Source organism: Corvus moneduloides, chromosome Z (genome assembly GCF_009650955.1).
Source record: "Corvus moneduloides isolate bCorMon1 chromosome Z, bCorMon1.pri, whole genome shotgun sequence".
Lineage (NCBI taxonomy): Eukaryota > Metazoa > Chordata > Aves > Passeriformes > Corvidae > Corvus > Corvus moneduloides.
In genome coordinates this window covers 26,303,967-26,326,371 of record NC_045511.1, presented here as the reverse complement: position 1 = coordinate 26,326,371, position 22,405 = coordinate 26,303,967, and the positions used below count along the sequence as shown (strand labels likewise).

General features: G+C 48.0%; 1 protein-coding gene across 1 annotated transcript; it reads right to left on the bottom strand.

Annotated features, from left to right (window-relative positions):
* Positions 1-13,641: 13,641 nt before the first annotated feature.
* LOC116437774 (rho GTPase-activating protein 44-like) lies at positions 13,642-22,109 on the bottom strand. The gene is made up of 8 exons (XM_032095938.1): positions 21,888-22,109; positions 21,545-21,647; positions 21,251-21,399; positions 19,273-19,426; positions 17,693-17,989; positions 16,666-16,853; positions 15,037-15,157; positions 13,642-13,940 (listed from the first exon to the last, which is right to left on the bottom strand). Exons 1-8 carry the CDS (start codon positions 22,107-22,109, stop codon positions 13,870-13,872), a joined length of 1,305 nt encoding a protein of 434 aa, XP_031951829.1. The 3' UTR covers positions 13,642-13,869.
* Positions 22,110-22,405: the final 296 nt, after the last annotated feature.

The following is a 22,405-nucleotide window of genomic DNA, read 5'->3' as shown; positions in this document are numbered from 1 at the left end:
AATTCACCCTGAAAGTGGGTCCAGCTTTATAGGCCCAAATCACAAAGTCACACTGACTTTATGGTGTTTTTAGCACAGAAACATCTGGATCTGATGGCACAGCTCCTGATGAGCAGGGCCCAGGGTCTGGGCAGAGCCCAGGCCTTTTCTGGGAGGGTTTTTCCCTAAAATACCCTGCAAACAAGCCTCTATTCATGTCAGTTGGGAAAGTTTCTTAAAATAATACATTTCTTGCAGATAACTACACAAGATTATGTGAAAGTTTCTAAAGCAGCTGGTTTGGTGTTAAAGAGCTAGCATAAGTGTCTTGGTCATCTATTTTTAGCTAAGTAATGCTGATGGTGTTAGTCACATAATGCCCAGGGTTCATCTGGTAGGTCACCTCTCGCTGAGGCCTGCTGCTCAGGCCTAAGCACATCAGCCCTCTAACTGGGTTCACTTCCACAAACAAAAGTTGTATTTGTTTAAATTCAAATTGTAATAAACTGTATTTAATGATATTAAATTTTGTTCTATTAATTTAAATTCTATTAAACTTTATCAAAATATATTAAATTTAAGTTGTAAGCAACAAAACCAGGCCCATATTTTCTGTCCTGTGAATATTCTGCATCCAAACCCTGTAAAATTCTGCTGGCTTGCCCAGGCAGCACTGAACACAGAGACCCCTCCCTGCTCAGCTAGGCAGAAGTTACTCTGGGCCTGTAGCAATGGTTACATCTTTTACACCTTCTGACCTCTTAATTCTGGTACAAATTAGTAACTAAATAACAGATGTTGAATCTGGCCTTTCTGTTTGGTGATTTTCTCAGACTGAGACAAAATTAGAGTTGTCTACTCTCTTTTTCTTACCCTATGGTGTTGAAGAAAGGGAAGAATATGCACATTATTTGCATTTGAAAATATGCAAAAAATTGGCAAAGAGTTTGAGTTACTCTGTCTCACAAAAGATGGGATAAGGGTCATCATCAAACCCACACAGAGCATATCTGTGCTCATTAACAGATTTTCCAAAACAGTTACTAGTACTTGTTCAGTGTTCTTGGCTCTTCCTTTAAAGGAAGCAGGTTCTTGAAAGGTCTGGAGTGAATATTCAAACATTAGAACATCAGGCATTTAAACATTAGAATATTTAAACATTAGAACTATACAAGATTCCCAGAAAGCCAGTGGTGAGAGTGGTAACTTTGCATTAAAGCTGATTAGCAGCTGAATTTTTCACAAATACATACTGAGGAAACTCTAAGACGGAATTATTTAAAATGGAAATTGCAGACACAACTAGATTACAAAAGTCAATGAGCTAGAAGCTCAGCTGGTACAAATCACTACAGCATCATTGAATTCAAAACCCAGCTCAGTGCTTGCTGGAGGGCATCCATGACCTGATTCCAAAGCGTCTCACAGAATTTGTGCTGTGCCATTTCAATGGTGCCAGTGAAAATTATGGTCTTCCTGTAATCAACTTACTAACGACTACACAACAGAATTACCGGATTGTGTGCAAACTCTAGTGTTGGGGTTTTTTTCTCTTTTCATTGCACTGTTTCTGTTTAGCTCAGATAACAATAAAAAGTTTTTGAAAGGATATATTGTTTTGTAGAAGGTACATTTTAATTGCTGGGTTTATGATTACTTTTCTCCTTATCAGCCTTATCTCCCTGCTCTGAACAAGAATATCCATTCCAAAACAGTGGCATGGGGTCTTGTGACCAACACAGTGAAAGGTGAAATGACATTTTCAAGAGGTGAGCCCAGGTTGAGGGCCTGCAAATGTGTGAAAGGTTTAGGTCATGCTCTTTTCCTTCAGGCAAACATGGATCTTTTTCTTGTCCCAACAAGGTTGGTCCCTCAAATTATGACATATAAATACTTTAATTTTACTTCTCAAAATCTATGAAGAGAGAAGTAAATATTTTTTACTTCTCAGGTAGGGGAAATACCTACATTTGGTGTGTAGAGAGAACAGACAACCCTTTCTTTCTGTGTTTTATTTTAAAAAATGGGCAAAGACACCAACATTTTGGTAAGAAAACAATTAAGTTGAGAGTACAGAACTGCTCTTCTCTTTAAATTGTTCCTATAAAACTAACATAAATTATGTTCAGGTTGAAGCACTGATGAAGAGAGGTCATTAGTTTGTAAGCAATTGTCCAAACTGTGCAGCAGCTACAGCTACACAGAGTGCTGGAGGTCCTTTGGCATTAAGCATTTATAGAGCAGGTGCCTTCCCACTCAGGTCAGTCAGGAAGAAGCATATCCTGCTTTGTCCAAGGGAAAATGCTAACCACACGCTGTGTCATCAGTCCCTTCTGGAAAGAAGGAACACTGGATGATTTACAAACGAGCCATTGAGCCTGAATGGAGCCTGAGCAGTGGAGGACAGAGTTAGCACAATAGGCAAAGTTCTCATTGCAGAAATAATTGCTCCTGTTTCTCTGGTGCCTGCTGTAACAGTGCTCCACTGCCAGAAATTCTCGGTAGAAAAGTATCATTTCGGTTTCCTTTTGTTATTTTTATTTTTACTTTTATTATTCCTTTTCCATTTCCATTCTTGCTCCCTCCAAACATCTCCTGAACTGTTCCAGCAACAGCCAAGGTGACATTCACTGAGTGTAAGTTTGTGCTTCCACTGAAACTGGACAATGGTTCTCCCTGCAGTGCTCTGTTCTCCCCCTGCTGCTCTTACAGACTGGAGAGGGTCCAAAGGAGGGACAGAGGTGATCAAAGGGCTGGAGAACCTGTGCCGTGAGGGAAGACTGGAGCAGCTGGGTCTGTTCTCCCTGGAGAACACGAGGTTCATCACATTATTCCAGTACCTACAGCAGAGATACAAAGGGGACAGAGCATCTCACAAAGAGCCACGTGGGGAAGACAAGGAGCAACAGCACAGCTAACACTGGGAGGGGTTTTGTGTCAACATAAGAAAACAATTCGTACAGTAGGAGCAAGCATTTGCTGGAACAACCTCCCAGGGGTGCGTCAGAGTCCCCCTTGCTGGAGGTTTCCAAGATGCAGCTGGACAGGGTTCCAGGCAAGCTCTCCGACGCTCCCTCCCCTTCCCACAAAAAGTTGGACCCTCTGAGGCCCCTCCCACCCTGGGCTGCTCTGTGGTTGTATCCTTGGAGCAGAGGGCCACCTTCACCATCCTATTTCCCAGGCTGTTTCTCAGTTCCCTCAGTGCCCAGCTGTGCTCACGCCGATGCAGATCCAATGCAGGGCAGAGATGGGAGTGAGTACCTGGGTGCAGGAAAAGCACACAGAGCCTCCTCTTTTCTTACACCTGTTGGTAACTGCTGGCTGTTGGCACGTCTCAGCAGCGCCCATCTTTCAGCTTGACTCGTCCTTTGACCTATGGTGAGTCATTCTGAGACTCCAGGGAAATTCCTCTCTGGATCCAGGTGCCGCTTTAGGACTTAGATGCTCTTGCACTGGTTTTTGGTGTCTGTTACGGTTAAGCTACACTGGATTCAGTATAACTGACCCAGCTGCAGTCAGAATTACAGTCAATTCCCCAAAAAAGAGCATTGGGGAATTCCCAATATTTCATAGTTCGGATGAAGTTTTGCTGATAGCTGTTGGACATTGGTACATTTGGTTGACAAGTAAGGAAACTTCTCTTGGACAGTCAGACTTCCAGCAGATCAGCTGTGAGGACACACAAAGCAGAATATTGGTCACCAGTGCTGCCTTTTTAATGAAGAATGGAAGCCTTAATGTTTGCCAGCAATCAGTGTGCTGTTCTCAGACAGCAGTTTTTATTTGTAACAGAGCATTCTCCTTCAGCTGCTAGGTAGAACTCAGAGTGCAGTGAAAGCAAGACGGACCCCAAAAGTAGCTGTACTCCTGTGTCGATGGTATGATTACAAAACCTTCTGGGGCAAATTACAGAAACATAACTCAGTCTCTGATTATTTCCTGTTACAGCAGAGCCAGGGCTTGCTTATGGAAGGCATTTACCATAAATGCTGGTATCCTTGACAACACCAGAATACAATAAAGGGCTTTGTAATGAGCTACTTTTCAAAAATGCATTCCTTAACTTGGATGTTTGTATGATAATAAAATTGTACTGGGCCATTTTTGGAAAATATTTTTGGTGCTGTCACCTAAAAATATAACATTTCTAGACATATTAAAGTGTCTCAGCTTGCTACCAGGCATACAGCACAAAATATCAGGCTGAAGTGGTGTGAAACCTCCTCTGGTTTTTGCTGTTTTGGTTATATTTTCGACAATATGGCCAAAACTGTGCCTCAACAGTCACAGAATCATAGGATCATTAAGGTTGGGAAAGACCTCCAAGACCATCGAGTCCAGCTTTCCAGGCCTACCATCAATTAGAGCAGTTGACACTAACATGACATGGATCCACACTCTGCCCACCTTTTCCAGGTGTGTTCCTTGCACATGGACACATCTCCATTGAGGTGAGGTGAGCACAGAGTTCTTGATCAGCACTGACAAGTGAAGCTGTGTAAACACAACCCCTGAGATCCCATGGAATTGATGCGGCACCGTTTCACATGCTTTGGGTCAGCCCTCCAGCCAACAAGTTCATAACACAGCACGAGAGAAGCTGATCTTGGCTTTTGCTGGAGAATCCCCATGGAGGGGGAGTTGGTGTAAACAAAGTTCAGGATGTTGGTGACAGATGTGGTTTGAGGTGCAGCCACCAGTTCCTGTGCTTGCATTTCTCTGGAGGGCAGAACAAAGGGTCAGCCCTCATCCCATTTCAGTTTCAGGACACTGTGTAGGTTGCCTTCCCAGCATTGTGTCTGATGAAAACCTGACGGTCATGTGGCACCCTTGGATCTGCTCCATGGAAGCAGCACATGGCAGAAGGCTGAGGCTCTTCAGAGAGCATTCCCAGTGCTGCACTCAGCTCTTCCCAGAAAATGCCAGGAGAAACAAGTGCTGCTTGCAAGGTCAAAAATAGCCAAGCTGTCCCCCAAACCCAGCCAGAGCCAGGTTCCTGGAGGTGAAGAGCTCCAAGTCCATGGGTATGTGCTGGCAGACAGATGATAGAGAAACAAGCCCGGTCACTGATGGGGGAGAGAAAATGCCTGGCTTCTTACAAAAAGGCAGTGATACTGAGATGAAAGAGATAAAGGAAAATCTGGCCAATTTGTTCTTCAGATTCATGAACCATTCAGACATTCCCTTGACATAGTCATGATCTTTCATAGTATGAAAGGGCTGCACTGTGCACTAAATGACATTTACATGATGCCTTTATATAAGTCACAGCACAGTCAGAAAATGATAAATGAAAAAGAGATATGTTTTACTTAGATCTCATGTAGTCTAACAAATTTTTTTTTGTTCAGAAGGTTTCTATACTTTGGTGTCAAAGAGCAGAATGGGTTAAAATGAAAAGATTGGTAAACATTGTTGGTAAATGTTAAGAAGATTTGGAAAATCTCCTTTATTTTGGAATAAATGGTAGGCAACTCAAATTTCTCTGCAAACATGAAAATAAAAAATATTAATTGACTTCATTTGGGAACGCATTCTGTAATTATGGTATTGGCTCAAAATTTACCGCCAACCTCTTCCTTCAATATGCTCGTTATAAAATGTCTAAATCCAATAAATCACCATTAAATCCTTTAAATTCATTACAATCAAAAAGAAAAAGGAACTGCCTGATAAAATGCCATGCATTTGGGTTATGAGTGTGTGCAGGAGCTGTCATAACACACAGCGATGGTGTCACCCCTGGAGCCCTTGTGCCAGTCACACACCCCTGGGGTGAACTGATGCTGAAGAGCCCCAGTAGAGCAGTGAGAACTGAGCACAGAAACACCCTCAGCACCTCTCTGTGCAGTGCTGGCCCTTCAAATACTTTCCCAGGTCCCACAGCTTGCAGCCACAGCCTGGGGCTCGCAGGGAGCCATCAGTGTCCTGGGTCTCTTGCTGGGAGGTTTGTGATAGTATTGGTGGGGGTTTCCTACTCTGCCTCGGGAAGGGGTACACACTGATGTTGGTAACCCCTTCCTACCTGGCCTTGGGTCCACCTGAGTTTGTTTTTACAGGTTTTCTCCTCAAAGTCTGCCCACAGGCTCCTTTTTGTCCTCTTGGTTCCCAGTTCTGCAGTTTTTCTGGGGATTTTATTGTCTCCAGAACTGTCTGTACCCAATGAAGCTGAGGGACCCTGCAGTGACCTGTGCCCAGGTTGGGATCTTTTCACACCCTAGTCTCAAATTTCTGGCACCAGATTCTACTCTAAACCACCAAATTTTCTCTGTAGTCTGAAGAAGAGAACAAATAAAATTTCAAGAACAGGTCCTTAACTTAAGACAGAAACCTCTTTTCCTGTAATCTGAAATCCTCACCGTTAATTGCAATAACTTATTTCCTTCTGATTAGCTTTACATCAATTCTATATGCTGTATGAGCTTTTATGCCTTTTAATCTATATATGTTTAATAGCACTATCTGTTTATTACACCATTCCAGGAATCCCTTTTGACTCTTCTCTCCATATTCCTGAAGAAGGTCAGGTCACTCTGGGTTTTACACCAATAAAAATCCCAGTTGTTCAGATCCTAGGCATGATGGGCAAGCACAACTTCCCTGCTGACACAGAGATTGAAGACAAACTCCTGTATTGTCACTGGAAAACAAAAGAGAGGAGGAAGTTTGTACCTATTGGAAATCTCTGTTTACCGGAAGGACTCTGCCTCTCCCTTTCTCAGCAGCAGCTCGCAGCCGGAGGCCAAGAAGGACAAGAGAGGGAGGGGTGGCTGATTTGTCTGACAATTTAACAACACTTGTAAACAAGAGCTGAGTCTGGTAATAACATCTCTGCAATGGCAAGTCCGTGCTGAGGATGAAGAGCTGTGCCACTTGGGCTTAGTTTGCATCAAATTAATGGCACGGTGGGTTTTCATCCTGCAGATGTGACCTCTGTGGCAACAGTCTGTTCATCCTTCAGGGAGGTTTATACCCACAGGGACAGTGTTGCTCTTGCCAGCAGACCACAGTTTGTCCTCATGTCAAAAAATCCAGGCAAAAATTACTTCTTAAATTAACATTTTCCTTTTGCTCTCAAACCAAAGATTTAGATGTAACGGTATGATAGAAACAAATTTGCTTCTCTTTTGTCTAGCAAGACAGGTGTAAAATCCTACCACATCCAGAGAGCGAGGCATGGAAATGACTTGCAGGAGCAAGTAAAGTAAAGTAAATTCTGTGCTGGAAGAGTGAAGTTCTGTCATTCTAAATCAGTGTGATGCCTGGAGGGTTTTATACCAGGTTTGCACCTAAGCTGATGCTAAAGAAGTACATAAGGTCCAACATAGACCTAAGGTTTGCACAGCAGAGTTTAGGCTTACAGCTAAGGGAGCATAAATTAAATGGTCTTTCCAACCCAAAAGGCTAATGAGAAATGTTGGTATTTCCGCTCTCCTTCATTGTTTACAGTATAGAAACATATTTTCTGAGATTTTGGAATTGCAGCTAAAAGTCATGGCCAGTTTAAGTTATTAAGTGGTTGTTGTGTGTTTATAATTGTGCAGGTCAATATCAGTGTAGATGCTTCTGGTAATACAAAAAGCTCTTTCAAGATACGTCTTAAGAGAAATGGGTTTTTCCTTTTCATTCTTAACTGCAAAGCCTTCTCCAGGACGTACAGCAAACAGGTTATCTAGATTGTCTTTTCACAGCAACAGAACACTCCCCCTTTAATCTGCCTGGATTGCACAATTCTCATCTGTATTAAGGAATTTCATTTAGTCTCTGCTGTAAGTAAGTGATTTCTGTGCAAGAGGGTTGATAAAGGATAAACCCAAATTAACAAGAGTGGTATTTGTTAGGGCTACCATTACTCGTCACACACTTTGAACAAGCCATACCATCAAGCCCAAAGCTAATATGGCTCCTTGTTAAATATTTCTGATGGATTGCACATCTTGTGTGAAGAGGGAATTCGGATTTAAAGCCAGTATTTATGCATATATAAGCATTGTGCATGAACATTGCATATTCAGAATGAAAACCAAATATCACCTGTACAGGGTAAACACTGCAATAACACGAACACACTTCTCCCATCAGGTTCACAGGCAGCTTAATCAATTCTGTGCTTGCAAATAGCCTGTTCTGGTATCTGTTGTCGCTCTGAACCAGGGAAAGTCACACATAGATACTGTAGGACCATGAAAATCTCTCCAAATACAAAGCAGTCTCCAGGTGACACAAGTGACTACAGCAATCTCCAATAACGTAGCAGGGAACCCAGATCTGTTGTGTTCTCTTTGTCATTATGGGTTTGTAATTCACAGACTCACAGAAGGGCTTGAGTTGGAAGGGACCTTAAAGACGCTCTAGATCCAGCCCCTCTGCCATGGGCAGGGACACGTTCCACTAGCCCAGGTGGCTCAGACCCTGTCCAAGCTTTGGCAAATACCCAAGGACACCTTTTCTGTTTTACAGGGTCAGATTTCCATGCTCCTATTCACAGATGGCTCCAGTCTCATGCAGAGGATTGCTGGCTTGGTCACTCTCATCTCCACAACCCAGCAATGGTCCTATTTTGGATGGCTCTCACTGCTCCCAAGGCCCCAGGGACCAGCTACTGCCTTTGCTCCTTCCGCTTTCCTTTCCAGGATCAGTGATTTACTGCTACTTCCTCCACGTCTGAGACAATTGGAAGAGATAAGGGACTGCAGATGCAGCTTCTGACAGAGAGCTGATAACACTCAGCTGAGTATTTTCTCCTCCTGCCACTACGCTGTCAGGCTGCCTACACAAAGTTCCTCCTGCTTGGAAAGGGGCTGGTGTGAGCAGCAGGAATTGATGCTGGCTGGAACATTTCAAAGAACTGGACAAAAGCAGCGTTTTGTGGAAGGCCACCTTGCCCTTTGCCAGCAGCACAAGGTGTGAAGGCTCCTTTGAAGGCCATCCCTGCACAAGGACAGCCTGGCCTTCCAGTACCTCTGCAGTACCCAGAACACCTTTCAGGCTTTGGGGCTGGCCCTGTCCCTCACTCTGGAGAAGCAGGTTGCTGTTAAAGCTCACATATCCACAGTTTCTGGCTGGATTACCACGTTTTACCACAGACAACAGTACACAGAGGCTCAATCTGCAATAAAAGGGGATTTTTTTCCAACTTTTCCCTTGGACCAGTGTGCAGCAAGCACACCTGGGCCTCATTCAAGTCCCTGTGTGGGCTGGTAGTCAGCTTCTGTTGGGAATTTAAAGCTTTTACTCTACTTTCCACAGCAAATCGTGAAGCAAACTCAGCTGCACCAAACCCCAAATTTCACTTTAAAAATTACAACTTTCATTTTCCTCTATTCAAGCCATGAAGAAAACAAACTTTACTTGAGGGAGCTGGAGGCACAGCTTCCTCCCAGATCATTCATGAGCAGAAAAATACTCCAGGGGAAGACTGGCAAAGCCAGAGTTTCTTGATACTTAGGAAGCTTTGCAAAACCTTCCCACCTGTGGTGGTACTGCACCCTCCTGAATTCCTGGGGCCCTCACTCACCTCAGGTACAGTTTGGATGGGAAGGGGCAGGAGGAGGGAAGATTTTGCAAACACTGTCACGAGGCCAGGGCTGTTTTCATTTATGGTGACACGTTGCAGTACGTAATCTTTTCATTAATGTGAGGGAGGGAGGTGCTGAAGGGCAAAAAATTCTCAGTAACAAGGACATCTTCCACTTACACAGCAAGGTAAATGAAAGGGAAAGTGCAATCCTATCTTTCATGGAAGGAATTTTATACACATTATTGTTGCTGAATACATGCCTAGACAGTGGTGATTTAGGGCATCTAATCAGGCTCCCGCAGTATCATCACATCTGTTTTGCCACATTTTCTTTCTTGTTCTCATTGTGCACGATTTCTCCTCCCCGGGTGGCTCCTGGCTGCAGTTCTACGCTCAGGGGAGTCCCATTTTCTCAGCAGGCCTCTGCAGCGAGTCTGTAGCCAACGTGTGGCTCTGCTGCCATCCCAAATGTGCCGTTCCCTTGCCCAGCCTGGCTGCAGCTGGGGGGATCTGCTGGGCACGGCTGGGGATTTTCATAGCCAAAATCTACATCTACCCATTGCTTTGGAGAGCACAAATCACAGAACACTCATCTCAGTTGACAAATGTCATTTATTGCAGATTGCTACACCCACGCTGACAATATATAACTATACAGATCTAACTTTTAAGTTAAAAAAAGTTATTTATTAGACTTCTACACCAATGCAATGTAAAACTACACAAATACCAACTTCCGTTAACAAAAATTAATTTATTGCCAACCTATACAACAACTCACTATACACAAAGATCAATTGAAGGTTAACAATTTATTGCATACTACTACAACCATACAGCCCATATATCAGTACAAAAATATCAATATCTCTCTCTAAATAGCCCAATAAACAGCATTCTACAACTATACAACTTCACACATATTTAAATAGAAATAAAGACATTTATAACCACCACAATATACAGATATAGATTAAATATTACATATTACATACTATATATATAAATAGATACATACAACAAACCTATCTATAGGCAGCCATACCAATCTACATATCCATACATCTAAATCAATACAAATATATAGCTGTACGTCTCAACACATATGTAAATATAGTTACACATAGAAATAGATCAATATATGTATAAAAATATAAAAATATATACCTAACCAAATACTACTATACCTATTTAAGTAGCCATATGCCTATAACTACATCAGTAGAAACAGATACCTAGAAAACAGTATACATAGGAAACAGAACTTAACACAGATATAACAACATACATATATACTTAGATAGATATATACACATATATATAATTACAAACATATATGTATATATATACATAGCAAACATCCATAAATATAACAACATACATATAGAAATATACCTATACAAATAGCAACCTACATATAAATATCCATGTAATTATCACTCTCTTATGTGCAAGTCCATACATCTTTAAACAGAAATACAAGAAGAGGGATTCCAGCCGCCCCATCTTCAAAGCCTCTCCCTTGGTCTCTTCCTCCCGTGCAGAGGGGACATCATATGGGACACCTGGCAAGCAAAGGGAACACTGAGTCAGGATCGGGACGTTTCCCTTGGCAGCAGCTGCACTTCCATCAGGGAAGAGAAATCTCAGAGCCTCCCCAGGAGGCTTAGAAAGAAAAACCAGGCCCAGCGGGCCAGGCTGTGGCGAGCGCAGCCCCGGCAGGACCGTCCCGCAGCCCCCGGCAGCGCGGCACAGCCGGCACCGCTGCCGGGCCCTGCCGGCACAGCTGCCTTGCCCAAGGACAGCCCCTGTGCCGGCCGGGGCAGCCGCGCTGAGCGGCCCCGGCACGGGCAGGGCCCGCTCCTGCCCAGCCGGCCAGTGCCCGCGGCCAAAGCCCACGCCAGCCTCACGCCCACCCTGCCTCGCCGGCCCTGGGGCCTCAGCCAGGGTCTCGGGCGGCAGCAGCAGGTCCCCGTTCACTGCTCTTGCTGTGGCCTTCAGCTTCTCCCTGCTGGTTCTCATCTGTCTCTGGATGTTCTCAAGGTCTTCAAGGCAGCTGTGGCAAAAGTGGAGGCTCTGGAATTGGTTCCAAGGCTTGGCAGAGCTGCAGCCCCGGACCCCTCTGTGCTCCCTGCTGGCCCCCTGCACCCCCTCAGCCTGGCCATGCCCTGGGCAAACGCACAGCCGCCTTCAGTTTCTTCAGATTCCCACAGTCCTCTCATGCCCCTCAGTCCCTTCAGATCCATCCTGTCCCCTTAGACCTGCCACCCCCCTCAGCCTGTGCCACTTCCCTGTTACCTCAGTGCCACTTCGCCCTCTGCTCCCCCAAACCCCCCAGTCCCACCAGCACCTCAAGGTCACCGTCCTTTCAGTGTCACTGCCTCCTCAGCACCCTCAGCCCCCTCTGGCTCACCATCCTCCAGCAGCTCCTCAGGGCACAGTGCCTGCGGCCACTGGCAGCTCCCACCGCTCCAGGGACACCGGGGCTGCAGCTGCTGCTCCGCCCGGCCCGGCCGCCAGCTCGGAGCCAGCACAGGAAGAGGGGACAGAGGGGGCACAGGGGGAGATTAAAAAGGCAGCTGAAGGCAGAAAGAGCTTAGAATGCAGCCTAGGCCTATATAAACATCAATCTATGTATCTAAATATGCAAATACCTCTAACTATATAACTGTGTACATTTATAAATAGATATATAAAAATTTTTCTCTACACATATATAAATATAACTCTGCAAATCTATAACTGTAACTGCCTATGTATAAATATAATTACGTGTCATAGGTTAGCAAGCATAGTCCCGGAAGGGACGTCCTTGCTAAGGGGTGCTTACAGTTTCCTCTGGGAACTGATAGAACCTATCAGCTGGCCAGTTTGAATATGGACAATTCTCTAAGCCACTTAAAGTTGTGATCACCTCTGTGATCCACATTTAAGAATAGGCAAACTCCCCCTCCAAGCTCTCTCTCGTTTCCGGCACTGGGACAGGTGGCTGCGGGCCCCGAGTGGGGGCCAGTGGGCCCGGCCAGGCCCTGCTCGGGCCAGGCCAGGCCAGGCCATGGACATCCTGGGTCGATGGACCTGTTCCAGCCGTGGAACCCCCCCCCCACTGCCTTGCCGTGGGCAGCCGGAGCGGCTCGGCTCTCCCCCCTCTCCACTGCGATAAGAAAAATTCAACATTCCAGCTGCAAAGCTGCGAGGCCGAGGTGAGATTAACCCTTTTATTGCTGTGAAGAGCTGAAAACCTGAGGGAAGAGAGAGGAGATGCTTAAAGCTGAAATTCTGTTGTGAAGCTATGATATATCAGAGTATCCCATTGTAATTCCATGAAGATATGGGGGGTGGAGTGTTCAACTCGTGAGCAAAAGCGCCTGCGCTGAGATAGGCAGATGCTGACGCAGCTGTAATTTCATGAGAAGTTTGGACAGGGAGAGATGAACCAGATGAGGACTTTTGCTCCAAATGGGAAAGGAGAAAACCTCAGTCCCTAGAGATGAACCAGATGAGGACTTTTGCTCCAAATGGGAAAGGAGAAAACCTCAGTTCCTAGAGATGCTCCCAGAGATAGTCCTAAAGATGAAGATGATGAAGACCCTTTGCTCCCAGGGAAGGAGAAGGGCCTCTGTTTTTGTTTCTGAACGGCTCAACCTTAAAATTGTACCCCAAAAAACTTCAAGAGTGGACCCTCGAAAGCAGTTGCGGGAAAAGCTGCAAGTCGGGGGAAGGGACTCACAGGCAGGCAGAGAGACTCCTCTTCCTAAGTGGACTGAACAATATTTGGAAGTGGGCGGCTGTCTCGTTGTGATAATGTTTTCATAGCACGAGCAAGAAGAGACTTCTCTTTCTAAATGGACTGAACAAGGTTATTATGGAAGTGGTAAACAGACTGAACATCTTAAGGGTTGTCTTTTTACATTGTCAGTGGGAGAAGGGAGGAAGGTGGGGGGAGGAGGAGAGTTCTGAAGGTGGTATAATTTTTTTTTTTTTTTTTTTCTTCTTCTTTTAGGTCTGTTAATAAACTTCTTTATATTCTTTCAAGTTTGGTGTCTGTTTTGCATTTCTCCTAATTCTTATCTCACAGCAGATAAACAGTAATGAGTATTTTGGACCAAACCACTACACTAAATTGGTGTTTCTGCCCGGTTACAAACCGAACCCGCGACATTACGTCACATCTATAACTATATATATAAATTTAACTATACAGATCTATAAATACATGCACGTATAAACACAACTGTATAAATCTATAAATACTATATGTAACTAATAAGTATAGTATAAATACTATAAATAACTATATGGATATATAAACATAACTATAGACATCTATAAATCTATCTATAAACAGAGGGTTTCCACCTGCCCGATGGTCACAGGCTCTCCCTCGGTCCCTTCCTCCCACGCAAGGCAGCCCTCCTGGAGAGGTAGATCAGATGGATATCTGGGAAGCAAAAGGAACACTGAGTCAATACTGGTCTTCAGGCATCTCTCCTTTTGGAAGTAATTGCCTTTCTATCAAAGACTGTAGAAGGTGACCTGAAAGGCAGACTCTCACTTGGGAATTTGAAGCCTGCTCTTTAAAGAACAGGGACCATTCCAAGTTTTCAAAAACTCTGAAGGTTTGAAGTCTCCCGACAAAGTCTCAGCACCCGCAATGCAAATGGCACCCACGAGCGCTTGAAGCACAGACAGTCCCAGCTCCCACACAGAAGCCCAGCCTTGTTCCTCCTCTGTGCTGACAGAGACACCTCAGTTCTCACTGAAACGGCTGAAGCTGAAGGGTGCTGTGAGCTGAGTTATGAACCAGCTCCATTACCTGGGACCTACAAACTGCCCTCTGCAGTGAGCAACAGCGGCTTCAACTTGACCATCAGCTCTGACAGGAAGAGCTGGGAGGGAAAGATCTCCCCATGAGGCCTGCAGGCTGCACCAGCCTTGCTCAAGAATGCAGATCCAAGGTGCTCTCTCTCTCCTATTAGTTCTTGCTAATTTGGGGTAAGTTAAGTTTTTCCTTTCCAAATTATAAATCCTCGTGTTTTATGATTTGCTTGGCCTCTGAGCTTCTGCTGCTTGTATTTTTAATGTATCTTACTAGGGCTACCAGCAGATTGGTCCTACATTGATTTAATGTTCTGAGACAAAAAGCTCAGACTTCTACATTGACTTTTTGCTGGGGTTTTGCTCTCTTGCTTCAGGAGTCACTCAGTGTTGCCTCCAGAGCACTGTCACCCTGCAGCAAACTCATCCACAGACTTCAGCACGAAATTGGGTCACCTGAGTTGGTGACACAACTCCCACAGGGTCAGGGTTATTCACAGCTCTCTGGCCACAGCACAGCACTCGGTGTCAGTGCCTCTGGAGAAGCGTGGAGGGCAGGGCTCGGGGAGGCTGTGCCAGGGCAGGATTTGAATGAAAGGCACCAGGGAGCACCAACCCTGCAGACAAGAACTCAACTCTTCTCATCTCCCTTCCTGCCAGAGGCAGGCTCAGAGCAGCTGCCTCAGAGCTCTCTAAAGCAGTGTGGGCTCTCTCCTTACCAGGCTCCTCGGGCTCTGGGGAACTGTTCCCGCAGCTCTCCGTGCCAGGCAAAGCTCCCTCTGCTGCAGCCCTGTTCCCGGCCTCCCCTCCTGAAGACTCAGGGGCAACACTAAGATTGTCCTGAAAAGAAAACCAGAAGGAAAGAAACCCAAAGATCACTCACTGTTTTCTGCAGGGACACAATAGATCAGAGACTGCCACATTTTCTTCTCTTGAAGAAGAAAATGCTTTTGAAAACTGCTATGTCTGAGTTTACAGAAGACGAAAGGTCATCACACTTGGCAATGAGATATTTGGGATCTCAAAAAATCCCACTCACCACCTTGACTCTGGCCCCTCCTGGCTAATAAATCTGCAGCAGGCAATGGGACTGCATATTAAACAAAACAGAGAAATTCTTTGGCAAAGTTGTATAACAATACGCAAAAAGGCCTGTGCCAACACAGGAACTGAAAAATCCAGACACATCTGGGAAGAGGCAAGAGTTAGGAGGAAGGGGATTCCTAAGCCAAAGAGGGAATCTGTCAAACACAAGGACTCATGGTCCCTGACCGAATTGCTCTTCCACATAGAAGAAGCCCCTGGGCTTAAAGGAGTCCTTAACCCTTTCATGTCCAGCATCAACATTGTCCTGCTCACCAATCACACAAATCATGGGGTCTCAAAACCAACACTTCTGCCCCCTAAAAGCTCCACTGCTCACACACTTTCATCCCTTGTTCCTAAAAACAAGTCTGGCCCCCAAAGGCCTTCAACGATGAAGAAGATTGACTTCTCAAACACAGTCCAAAAGCTGCCAAAGCTGACAAAGTTGAATGTGGGGCTGACACTGAACACATGCAGTGGGCACTAAGGAAGGAGTCCTGCCAGCTCCTGGCACAGGGATGTGCTCCTCCCTCCACAGCCCTGAGCAGAACAGCAGAACAGTCTCATCCAGGCTGCAGCTTTGCAGGGTCTGGATGGGAACACACATCTCTTCCCAAAGAGATGCCCAAAAGGAAGGTGCCTGAGCTCTGGAACACAGAGAGCAAGACTGGCAAGTTTGCCCAGCTGAGGATTTGCCAGATAGAAACTGGAATGGAGGCACCAGGCTACTGAGAGGACCAGAAAGCTGCAGCTCCAGCCCATCCCCAAGCACGGCTCTGGCAGCGCCTGCACGCTTGGCTCACACAGCAGCAGCACCAGCTGCAGCCCAGCCCTTGCTTTGCCTTGGCCTTCCCACCCAAAACAGGCAGAGCCTCCGTCTGCTGCTCTAACAGAGGCACCTCTCACATGCCCCTCCCTGCATGGGACACTTTGCCTTCAGTGGCAATTCTCCCCACACTCTTCTCTTCTTTCCCATCAAACAAAGCCTCTTAGAACCTACAGAGCATCACCACAAAGGCCCCTGCACCAGGGATTCTTCCCAGCAAAAGGAGCACCCAAACCTGGCCACCACAGGCTCACACCTCTCATCCTCACTAAGGGGGGAGACTTTTCATTCCCTCTTCTTTTGGAAATCTTGCTTGACCAAGCAAATCCTTCCTTGTCCATTCAAAGCTTAATCCAAGAAGCCTTTGCTTGTCAGCCATGCAACAACATTCACAGCTCTCAGCCCAGCCCCTTTCATTCCCACCCAGTGGAGTTACCTGAGCAAAGGGAGACCTTTCAGGCAGGGATGGTGACAGCATCTCCTCCAGTGTCTCAAGAACAAGCTCTAGATCCAGCGGTGGCAATTCCTCTTCCCCAGGACTATTCCAAGCCCAGCTGGAGGCCATCCATGCTGCCCAACCAGCACTGCCAGGTGGAGCATTGGGGGCTGAACTGCCCGGTGTGGCTGCAGGAATCCAAACACATTGGTCAGGCTCCAGAATGTGGCTTTAGGATGCAGAGCTCTATTGCTGCCTTGCAGCAAACATCACAGGAAGCACACGGCAAACTCAGTTCCAGAAATGTATTCCAACTTCCCAGGGGATTGGAACACTGATTTCTTCCTCTCAAACAGTGTTTCTTCTAATTGATGGGTATGTATATTAAAGGATGGATTGTAAAACTGATCTACACACAAAGACGTTGTAATCTCAGCCTTTTCTATCTCCCCAGCAGCTTTTGGATGTGGCTGCTTCTGAGTTTCTCATCCCAACAGACCACAGAAAGTGGATTCACCCAGGAAGAGCCCAGATCTGCAGACACACATGCTAAAATTCAACTGTGATTGTATTGTAAAAAGCAACCTTGTGGGTGAGGCCGTATTCTGCAGCTGCAGCAGTTCTGGGGACACACAGAGCTCACTGAAATTTAATAGCCTTCTTTGCAGGAGAGACAATCTGCAAACTCTGCAATATCCTGTCAGCATCCTAGTTGGGCTTCATTCCAAGGAAGATGGGGGTGCACCTGACATGACCGGTTGTGGACCAATGTTTTTTGCCTCTCCCTTTCATCCCTACAGAGAGGCTGTCTGGAAAATGGCCAGAACACCCTCCAAATCTGGAGGAAGGACAGGAAAAGCAGACAGAGATTGGTTTTGTTATCAAGGTCCTGCTTCCCAGTTCACTTGACAATTCCTGTCTGATTCACACTCGAGATGTACATATGATAGACCACTGCAAGAAAATACTTCAAATGGTCACTTTTCATGATCTTCCTGAAAAGCAAGGGTAGAAACTCTCTCCCTACCTGATGGGCTGTAGGCTGGGGTGTGCTGCTCTGAAGATGTGCAGCTGCTGCTCTCTGGAAGGGCCACAAAAAGGCTTTGATGGTCTACAGCAACCAGTGGAATGATGAGCTCAGGCTGGCGTAGAAATCTGTGTGTGTCCTCTGATGAATCCTCAAGAAGTCTGGAGGTGGCGAACACTTTCCTGGGAGTTGCTGGGAAAGCCTCACGCTCTTGAGAACCTGCACTTGTGCTGGAAGGGCCTGGAGGCAGCTCTGAATCCTCAGGTGAGGCAGCACCGAGGTTCTGGCTCAAGGGAGCTGTGGAGCAGAGAGGAAAGAAGAAAGGAAGCAAAGGGAAGGCTGCGTCACTATTGGTCCTTGGGTATGTTTCCCTTGGCAGCAGCTGCACTTCTGTCAGGCAAGAGAAAAGCTCAAATCCTCACAAGCAGGGTGAGAAAGAAGAAATCCCCACATGTACTGGGGCTTTACAACAACCAATTCCTTGTCTACTTAGCTCTCCCCTACTCATTCAACAGTATGGAAAAGTGTCCCATTGCAACTCCTTGGCAGGAGGCAACTGCCAGAAACCCAACTGCCGGGTATTTTCCCTCTGCACCAAAGGGACAGGAGGCTCCCTCCAGCTGGGCCAGACAAAGACCGAGCCCTCGGCACTCCGATGCACCCATGGAGAGCTCCCCAAGCATCCCCAGGCCCAGGCAAGGAGCAGAGACAGCCACAGCTCAGGGCTGGGCCAGCTGCAGGCCCAGCGGGCCAGGCTGTGGCGAGCGCAGTCCCGGCAGGACCGTCCCGCAGCCCCCGGCAGCGCGGCACAGCCGGCACCGCTGCCGGGCCCTGCCGGCACAGCTGCCTTGCCCAAGGACAGCCCCTGTGCCGGCCGGGGCAGCCGCGCTGAGTGGCCCCGGCACGGGCAGGGCCCGCTCCTGCCCAGCCGGCCAGTGCCCGCGGCCAAAGCCCACACCACCGTTTGTGCCTGCAGCTCCCACCCTGTTTTTTGCTTCACCACCGGTGGTTCCTGCCTTCTCTCTTTCTCTTTCTCACGCTCAGGTCTGGGCAGCCAAGACCGGGGGCTGAAAGTGCTGCTCGGCTGGGCCTGGCCACCAGCCCAGCCCCCAGCATGGCCACAGGGCACAGAGGTGGCACAGCAGACAAGGCAATGGGGACAGAGGCAGCAGAGTGGGGATAGAGGTGACAAAGCAGCAGATGCCTTGACAGGTACAAGAGACGTACCTAATTATCCATTGACATAGAGCATGTGAAAGAGCGGCCTCTAGAATGAAAACCTTAGCTTGATGGTGTCACTATAAACATCTAGAAGCAGAGCTAGAGGGAGAGGGGTTCCAGCAGCCCCACCTTCACAGCTTCTCCCTCGGCCCCTTCATCCCGCCTAGAGCCATCCTCCTGCAGAGGTTCAGCACGTGGGCATGGAGGAAGCCAAGGGCTGCAGAGCCCCTGCACAGCTGCCATGGAGCTCTTGCCAAGCCCTGCCCAGCAGCAGCCCCTGCCAGCCCTTGCCAGCACCTTGGGCTGACTCAGGGCAGTGTGGAGAGGAAGGTGGGCAGCAGAGCCTGGCACATCCATACCTGGGCTTCTTGGGCTGCCAGAGCTTCCTGCGTTACTCCAGTCTTCTTTGGTGTGTCCTCCTCCTTTTCCTTTCTGGCTGGTATTCCCTGTCTTCTGGCCAGGCCTCTGCTCGCTGTCTTTTCCTTCTCTTTTTCTCTTCCTGGGGCTAGCAGCCTACAAGCCTTTAGCCACAAAGTTGGATTAGAGAGGCAAAGGTGGGAGGCACGAGCGCAGCCCCTTCTTGTTGGAACCAATGTGGGCTCCTTTTACCTTCCTGACACAGTGTAGCGAGTTGGGTTTGTAACCAGGCGGAAACACCAATTTAGTGTAGTGGTTTGGTCCAAAATACTCATTACTGTTTATCTGCTGTGAGATAAGAATTAGGAGAAATGCAAAGCAGGCACCAAACTTGAAAGAATATAAAGAAGTTTATTAACAGACCTAAAAGAGGGAAAAAAAAATTATACCACCTTCAGAACTCTCCTCCTCCCCCCACCTTCCTCCCTTCTCCCACTGACAATGTAAAAAGACAACCCGTAAGATGTTCGTTTGTTTACCACTTCCATAATAACCTTGTTCAGTCCATTTAGAAAGAGAAGTCTCTTCTTGCTCGTGCTATGAAAACATTATCACAACGAGACAGCCGCCCACTTCCAAATATTGTTCAGTCCATTTAGGAAGAGGAGTCTCTCTGCCTGCGTGTGAGTCCCTTCCCCCGACTTGCAGCTTTTCCCGCAACTGCTTTCGAGGGTCCACTCTTGAAGTTTTTTGGGGTACAATTTTAAGGTTGAGCCGTTCAGAAACAAAAACAGAGGCCCTTCTCCTTCCCTGGGAGCAAAGGGTCTTCATCATCTTCATCTTTAGGACTATCTCTGGGAGCATCTCTAGGAACTGAGGTTTTCTCCTTTCCCATTTGGAGCAAAAGTCCTCATCTGGTTCATCTCTAGGGACTGAGGTTTTCTCCTTTCCCATTTGGAGCAAAAGTCCTCATCTGGTTCATCTCTCCCTGTCCAAACTTCTCATGAAATTACAGCTGCGTCAGCATCTGCCTATCTCAGCGCAGGCGCTTTTGCTCACGAGTTGAACACTCCACCCCCCATATCTTCATGGAATTACAACGGGATACTCTGATATATCATAGCTTCACAACAGAATTTCAGCTTTAAGCATCTCCTCTCTCTTCCCTCATGTTTTCAGCTCTTCACAGCAATGAAAAGGGTTAATCTCACCTCGGCCTTGCAGCTTTGCAGCTGGAATGTTGAATTTTTCTTATCGCAGTGGAGAGGGGGGAGAGCCGAGCCGCTCCGGCTGCCCAAGGCAAGGCAGTGGGGGGGTTCCACGGCTGGAATAGGTCCATAGACTCCAGGATGGCCGTGGCCTGGCCTGGCCTGGCCCGAGCAGGGCCTGGCCAGGCTCGCTGGCCCCCACACGGGGCCCGCAGCCACCTGTCCCAGCGCCAGAAACGAGAGAGAGCTTGGGGGGGGAGTTTGTCTATTCTTAAGTCTGTATCACAGAGGCGGTCACAACTTTAAGTGGCTTAAAGAATTGTCTATATTCAAACTGGCCAGCTGATAGGTTCTATCAGGTCCCAGAGGAAGCTGTAAGCACCCCTTAGCAAGGACATCCCTTCCGGGACTATGCTTGCTAACCTATGACACACAGAAAGGCTCGTCAGGGCTTCAGCCTTGGCCAGCGACTCTGGGGAGCTCTGGTGGGTGTTTGGAGACAAAGCTGGAGGTACCTAAAGCAGAAGTTCTGGAGGTGGGGTGGAGATGGGGGGATGGGGGGGATGAGGAGGGAGGGAGGGGAGAGTGGGAAAGGGAGGGAGGGAGGGAGAGAGGGAGGGGGGGAGGGTGGAAGGGAGGAAAGCAGGGAGGAAGGGAGGCCAGCGGTTGCAGAGTTGTGCTGTCAGGAGGAGGCACAGCAGCTCCTTGGCCCCATGACAAACTGCCCGCCTCTCTGGGACGCGTTGTGCCAGGCTTTGTGCAGCTGCCATACCTCTGCTCTTTGGACCTCCAGCACCGTGGCCTCTTCTCCATCTCCTTGCCGGGTCTCAGGCAGAGAGGGGGATGCATCTGGATCGCTTTCTGCCTGGGGCTTGTCGTCTTCTCTTCCTGCAGGGCCACTTTGCTCTTCCCTGTGCATCTCTAGAAAGCAAAAGCACGTGCAGCAAGTGACAACTTGGAAGACAAGAACAAAGAAAGCAAGACCCCACACTGCTTGGCCTCTTGATGCTGAGATTTCTGGGGCCCTGAGCCCCAGGCTGGGACAAGGCTCTGTTCCTGCTCCTACCTGTGCATAGCTCTGTGGGTGCTGGTGACTCGCTGGGGCCAGCCACCTGTTCCCCAAAGATGTCACCTGAGTTCTCCAGCGTGAAGTCCACCAGAGCATTCACCTGCACACAGGAAAGCCTTGCTCGCAGCCCAGAGGCCCAAGAGCGTGCCAAGCAGCCCCTGCCATCACGGCTGAGCCTTGCCTCTGCACAGAAGGAAGGCGCTGGCTGGGGGCAGCTCTTGCAGGCAGCTCCCGCAGCAACCTTGGCTGGACACAGGGGGCCGCCAGGCACAGGCACCTCTGGGCAGCCAAGTTGCCTTTGGCTAGGAAGGCTGCAGCCGGCTGCTGAAGCCAGCCTTACCTTCTTGTTCCTGGCCAGCATGGCCTCGAGCTCCAGCTGCTCCTCCTGCGGTGGGCTCAGCAGCTTTGGCCCCAGGCAGATGGCCAGGCTGCTGCAGGTCATTCTGCTGCTGGACACGTGCTGGCCGATGAGTCGCAGCAGTGCCAGCAGCTGCCTGAGGAGGAGCAGGTTTGCTGCGGGCAACTTCTTGGCCCCCCGAGGGAACAGGAAGGCAGCGTCCATCAGCAGGCCCACATTGCCCACGGCCGCCCCCAGAGCTGGCCCCAGGCAGGGGGAAGCCAGCGGCTGCTGTGCAGCTCCGCAGGCGCTCTCAGCCAGCGCTCAGGGCTCCAGCGCCACCACGGGAAGGACGCAGGGAGTTGCTGCCCAGCTCCTGATTTCCCCTGAGCCCACGCAAGGGAATGCTCCCCGTGCATTGCCCCAAAATCAGACTGCCAGCCAGCAAGAGCAAGCTGTCCGAAAACACAGCCCCTTCAGGAGAGCGTCCCCTTTCAGGAGAGTGCCAGGCTTCCAGCAGT